The following is a 6,000-nucleotide window of genomic DNA, read 5'->3' on the forward strand; positions in this document are numbered from 1 at the left end:
GACTTTGGGGTAATTCCCTCTGTAAGGTGGTGACAGTAGATCAGAAAACCGTTCTCTCAAGGACTGGGTGTTTATTTCCGTTTGCAGCTTCACATTCTTCATGTTAGTGAGTGACTAACGTTACACGCAGATTGGGTGCTGCCTCTCTGCTGTGACCACGACGTTAGCTACTGTATAGGCGAGCTATCTGTAGCATTGCTGTGGCCACGACGTTAGCTACTGTATAGGCGAGCTATCTGTAGCATTGCTGTGGCCACGACGTTAGCTACTGTATAGGCGAGCTATCTGTAGCATTGCTGTGGCCACGACGTTAGCTACTGTATAGGCGAGCTATCGGTAGCATTGCTGTGGCCACGATGTTAGCTACTGTATAGGCGAGCTATCAGTAGCATTGCTGTGGCCACGTCGTTAGCTACTGTATAGGCGAGCTATCTGTAGCATTGCTGTGGCCACAACGTTAGCTACTGTATAGGCGAGCTATCGGTAGCATTGCTGTGGCCACGATGTTAGCTACTGTATAGGCGAGCTATCTGTAGCATTGCTGTGGTCACGACGTTAGCTACTGTATAGGCGAGCTATCGGTAGCATTGCTGTGGCCACGATGTTAGCTACTGTATAGGCGAGCTATCAGTAGCATTGCTGTGGCCACGTCGTTAGCTACTGTATAGGCGAGCTATCTGTAGCATTGCTGTGGCCACGACGTTAGCTACTGTATAGGCGAGCTATCTGTAGCATTGCTGTGGCCACGACGTTAGCTACTGTATAGGTGAGCTATTGGTAGCATTGCTGTGGCCACGACGTTAGCTACTGTATAGGCGAGCTATCTGTAGCATTGCTGTGGCCACGACGTTAGCTACCTCGACTACTGCAATGCACTGCTCGCTGGCCTCCCGGCCACTGCCACTAAGCCTCTTCAACTCATTCAGAACGCAGCGGCCCGCCTGATCTCAAACCTACCGAAGTCGGCCCATGTCACCCCACTTCTTAGGGACCTGCACTGGCTCCCCATTGCTGCACGAATCCGCTTCAAGGCCCTCGACCTAGCATACCGTGCGGCAAAGGGAACCGCTCCCGCCTACCTCCGGTCAATGGTCTCTAACTACACACCCTCAAGACCCCTACGCTCTGCATCTTCTGGCCGCCTCAGACCTACTCCTATCCAAGCTCCGGGAGGGTCATCAAAGAGAAGTCGCCTATTCTCAGTCCTTGCCCCACAATGGTGGAATGAACTACCCACCCCAGTTAGGACAGCCGAATCACGTCCAATCTTTCGCCGTCGACTAAAGACGCACTTCTTCAACCATTATCTGAATTAAAAAAAAAAAAAAAAAAAATCTAACCCTAACTAACCGTACTGTCATGCACTTGTCCTAATAAACTAACCTACACTGTAGCACTCAACACTTTGATGAACATTGTTGCTCAGCTGATAGAGTTGTGCCCTTCCTGATGGCTTGTCGTACAGAACTTGTAAGTCGCTTTGGATAAAAGCGTCAGCTAAATGACTAAATGTAAATGTAAATGTACTGTATAGGCGAGCGAGCTATAGCATTGCTGTGGCCACGGCGTTAGCTACTGTATAGGCGAGCTATCTGTAGCATTGCTGTGGCCACGCCGTTAGCTACTGTATAGGCGAGCTATCTGTAGCATTGCTGTGGCCATGGCGTTAGCTACTGTATAGGCGAGCTATCTGTAGCATTGCTGTGGCCACGCCGTTAGCTACTGTATAGGCAAGCTATCAGTAGCATTGCTGTGGCCACGGCGTTAGCTACTGTATAGGCGAGCTATAGCATTGCTGTGGCCACGGCGTTAGCTACTGTATAGGTGAGCTATCAGTAGCATTGCTGTGGCCACGCCGTTAGCCACTGTATAGGCGAGCTATCAGTAGCATTGGCGTGGTGTAGCTAGCTAGCTAGTCGTGTGGTCCCGAGTGTGGCGGAGAGAGGCAGCACTTAGTTTCCCCCAATGATGACACAAGTTGTGATATTTAACTAGCTATGTATGTGCATTCAAATTCACTAACGTTAAAATAGTGTTATAATAACGTTAAATGTTCGCTCAAATAACGTTAGTTTTAAGTTGGAGAAGGGCATATATCCCACAACGCACCGCTCTTAAAGGGGCAGGCAACACCCTAATCTACTGTTATCACATTTCAGAACGTTGAGGGACAAATGGATAGATTATCAAACATGTTTAAAATAGTTTCGGGACTCCTACGACCTTAGAATTGTTCTAATCACGATCGCGGGTAAACTTTTATGTCTTAATAATAAAAAAAGATATACAGATATATTAAAAAATGAATTATTATTATTATTATTTTTTTTAATAGAAGTGTGGTACCACCGCATCCTGCGGTGATTAGCCACACACACAACCGCGGTGAGAAAATGTCATACCGTGACAGCCCTACATCCCCACCATATATTGTACATTTAGTAATGTTTAGTAATATTACTGGACACATGTGATTACACTGTGAGCTTCAAACACGTATCATCATGGTGCTTGAAGGCTAAAACACATTGTATTGTATTGGAGCCTGGTGATTGGAGCAAGTTTCTCAACACTAAAGCGATCAGTGCAACTGTAGCCTGTATTACTCAACATCATGCCAGACAATGTTTAATTGGGGCCTGGGTTTAAATAGGAAAAAGAAGGAAACCTGCACTTTAAATGTCTTACAGTTAAACCTTTAAGTCTCCGTTTCAGTCATACATTTCCAGGGTTCGCACAAGGTCCTTGAAGTGCTTAAAGTACTGGATTTTTTACCAAAAAAAGTCAAGGCCTGAAATTCCTTGAAAACAGCCTATTTTTTAACAAGGTGCTTAAAAAGTCATTGAAATTCAAATCAACCATTCACATTGAAAGTTTTGTTCATCCATGATTACATTTTTCTGAATCAAGAATTTATATTTTTTATTTAAAGTAACTAATTGTCGGAAATTGGTTTTAAGCCATAAATATTGATTGATTGATTGATATTTCTTTCTATAAAAAAAAAACAGCATTTAAAAGTGAATTGTATCCTCTTAAATGCCCCTTTAAAATGAAAAATAGTGCTTGGAAAATTTTGCAATGTCTGTAGGAAGTGGAACCCTGCATTTCTTTGTCGATTTTACTCAATTCATTGGTCGGTTTGATCTCAGTGAACCAAGACCTGGTTAATCCGATTATTCGTTTTAATTTGTTTATTTACTCCATGCTCTAGTCTAGGCCATATTCTTAATCTTAATCTGGTAAGCGATGGATTTAAAGAGGTTTTCACGTTTCATCCATTACGGAGAAACAGGTTTAACCATGTTTCCCCTCTGGGATTAAGAAATAAACCATGACGTCCTCTGACTGCCTCCCTCTCCAGGACCATCTACATGGAGTTTGAGAAGGAGGTGGTGGTGAAGGGCATCCCGGCGTGGCGCTTCACCCCCCCGCGCTCCGTCCTGGCCAGCAAGGAGGAGAACCCCGACAACGAGGGCTACTGCATCAAGCCCACCCTGTGTCTGGGCAGCGGCCTGCTCCGAGTCAGCCCCTGTCGCAAAGGTACGTCTGTCTGCCGCTTAACCCTCTAAAGCAGGGCTTCTCAAACTACGGGTCGCAACCCAAATGGGGGTCGCGGGTAGGTATTTTTTGTATTTGTATTTATTGGTTTAAAATACAGAGACAGTGCATATTAAGGAACATTTGACTGTAAATATGCCAGTTTAGCCAAGTTGGCTAATTTTCAACTGTAGTCTCTGGGGCAGGTGACATGAGCACAACAATAATTAAAACATAGTACAATAATTAAAACACAGTAGGAATCAGTATAGGTTACAATACACTAAAATACATACAAATAAATACATTAAAATACAACCCCTCAGTTAAAAAACATAGTACAGTAATTAAAACACAGTAGGAATCAGTATAGGTTACAATACACTAAAATACATACAAATAAATACATTAAAATACAACCCCTCAGTTAAAATGGTCGCACACTTGACCATCTCTCAACCATGATTTTAAGTTAGTTTTAAATTACATGTAACTTTGATACTCTCTGAGCCGTGTTGGCAGACTGTTCCAGGTGTGGGCTGCTCTCACGGAAAAGGCTGTCTGACTAAAAGCAGACCTCCTGTTTGGGACTACACAGTCCCCTCTGACTACAGACCTGGTATATCTGTCAGCAGATGCTTTCTGTTTTATGAAAGTACAGAGGGGGGGAGGAGCCAAGCCATGTAGGATTTTATAGGTAAGGCAGGCATCTTTGAATTTGACAAGATTGTCCCAGCTCAGTAGGTTCTGGTTTGCTATGCTATAACAATGGTGGTGGCTGTTTGTTTTCCTGTCCAGAACTTTCACAGCCTGATGGTAAACTACCTGTACAGATCGTAATGTTGTACAGGAGGCTTGTGTCCAGCTAGTCAGACAGTATGTTAAGTGTGACATAATAATGGCATTAAAATACAGTGCTGCTGCTTTTGTTGACAGAGAGTTTCTGATGTGACGGAAGTTTGATAAGTGAAACTTTGCATTGTTTACTACCGATTTGATTTGTTTTTTAAATGTAAGGTTGGAGTCCATTTTTATCCCAAGGTATCTATATTCGGATACAACTGTCAACCTTTCTCCTCTGACATAGACATCAGGTGAGACAGTATTCATCAGCCTCTTTGTAAAAAAACATGCAAACAGTCTTTTTGGTGTTTAAATGCAGACATGAGTTAGTCAACCATTCAGTGACCGATGTCAACACCGCTGTTAACTTGTTTGCAGCTTGCTGCTTGGTTTCTGCATGGACATAAATGACTGTATCATCTGCATACATCTGGATGTCAGACTTATTGCATACAGCTGGAAGATCATTAATGTATAAACTAAACAACAGCGGTCCCAATATAGATCCTTGGGGGACACCAAAACCACAGCTAAGGGCAGAGGATAGCTCACCATTTGCCCTTACTCTCTGAGTTCTACCTTCAAGATAAGACTTCATGTATGTGATGGTATTAGGGGAGAAGTTGTACAGAGAAAGCTTGGTGAGCTGGACACCATGATCCACAGTGTCGAAGGCTTTCTTTAGATCTAAAAATGCGGCTGCAACAACTCCCCCCTTATCAAGCTTAGATTTAATACTCTCCAGGAGGAAGCAGATTGCAGTCTCTGTTGAGTGCTTTGCCCTAAAACCAAACTGCATGGGGTGCAGTCCAACAGAGCTGGTGCTAAGGTGACTTGTTAGTTGTTCTGCTATGTGTTTCTCTGCTATTTTGGAAATAACAGGTAAAATGCTAATTGGCCTATAGTTAGCTACCTCAGAGGATTGACCTGCTTTGTAGATGGGGGTTATTATAGCTTCCTTCCATGCTCCTGGGAAAACGCCTTCACTATAGGATCTATTTATGATTGTTGATATTGGTCCAGATAAGCATTCATTAAAAGTTTTTAGTAGCATAGCATACACATCCTTGGCTTTGGAGTTCTTCAAGGAATTTATAATTGTTGTCACTTTTGTTACAGTGATTTCACACAGCTCAAAAACAGGCTGATTTTGATCCACTGGAGACATAGTCAGATTAGTAGGGGAGCTCTGTTGCAGAGTCTGCACCGACACTACAAAATAGGAATTAAAACGTGTTGCAATTTGAGGTCCATCCTGTGTAATATTGCCATTCACACAGATTTCTAGGCACTTTTTTTCCAGTGTGTTTCCCTGTCAGTTTATTCAAGTTCTCCCAGATCAATTTGGAGTTTCCCTTTGCTTGGTCAATGATATTAATAAAGAAATTTGCCTTTGCTTTCCTTATTTCTCTTGCCACCTTATTTCGCAGTCCTATAAACTTAAGTTTATTAGTGGTCAGTTTTGATTTTATGGCTACTTTCAGTGTCGCATCACGCTCCCTCATCATTTGAAGTAAATCACCTCCTATCCATGGAAGAGTGTTTTTCTGTCCACATCTAGGTTTTGTTTTCCTCATAAAAGTATTCATTACATGTTGTACGGTAGATAAAAGGGCA

General features: G+C 42.9%; 1 protein-coding gene across 1 annotated transcript in view; it reads left to right on the plus strand.

The window, feature by feature from the left end:
* Window positions 1-6,000, plus strand: part of LOC311238371 (lysosome membrane protein 2-like) — a 55,262-nt gene that overhangs the window by 19,808 nt on the left and 29,454 nt on the right. Inside the window, exon 5 of the mRNA XM_084326404.1 lies at window positions 3,365-3,543. Coding sequence (XP_084182530.1) covers window positions 3,365-3,543 — 179 coding nt within the window. The remainder of the gene's footprint in view (window positions 1-3,364; window positions 3,544-6,000) is intronic.

This window comes from Notolepis coatsorum, assembly GCF_963971535.1.
Source record: "Notolepis coatsorum genome assembly, chromosome: 12".
Classification (NCBI taxonomy): Eukaryota; Metazoa; Chordata; class Actinopteri; order Aulopiformes; family Paralepididae; genus Notolepis; species Notolepis coatsorum.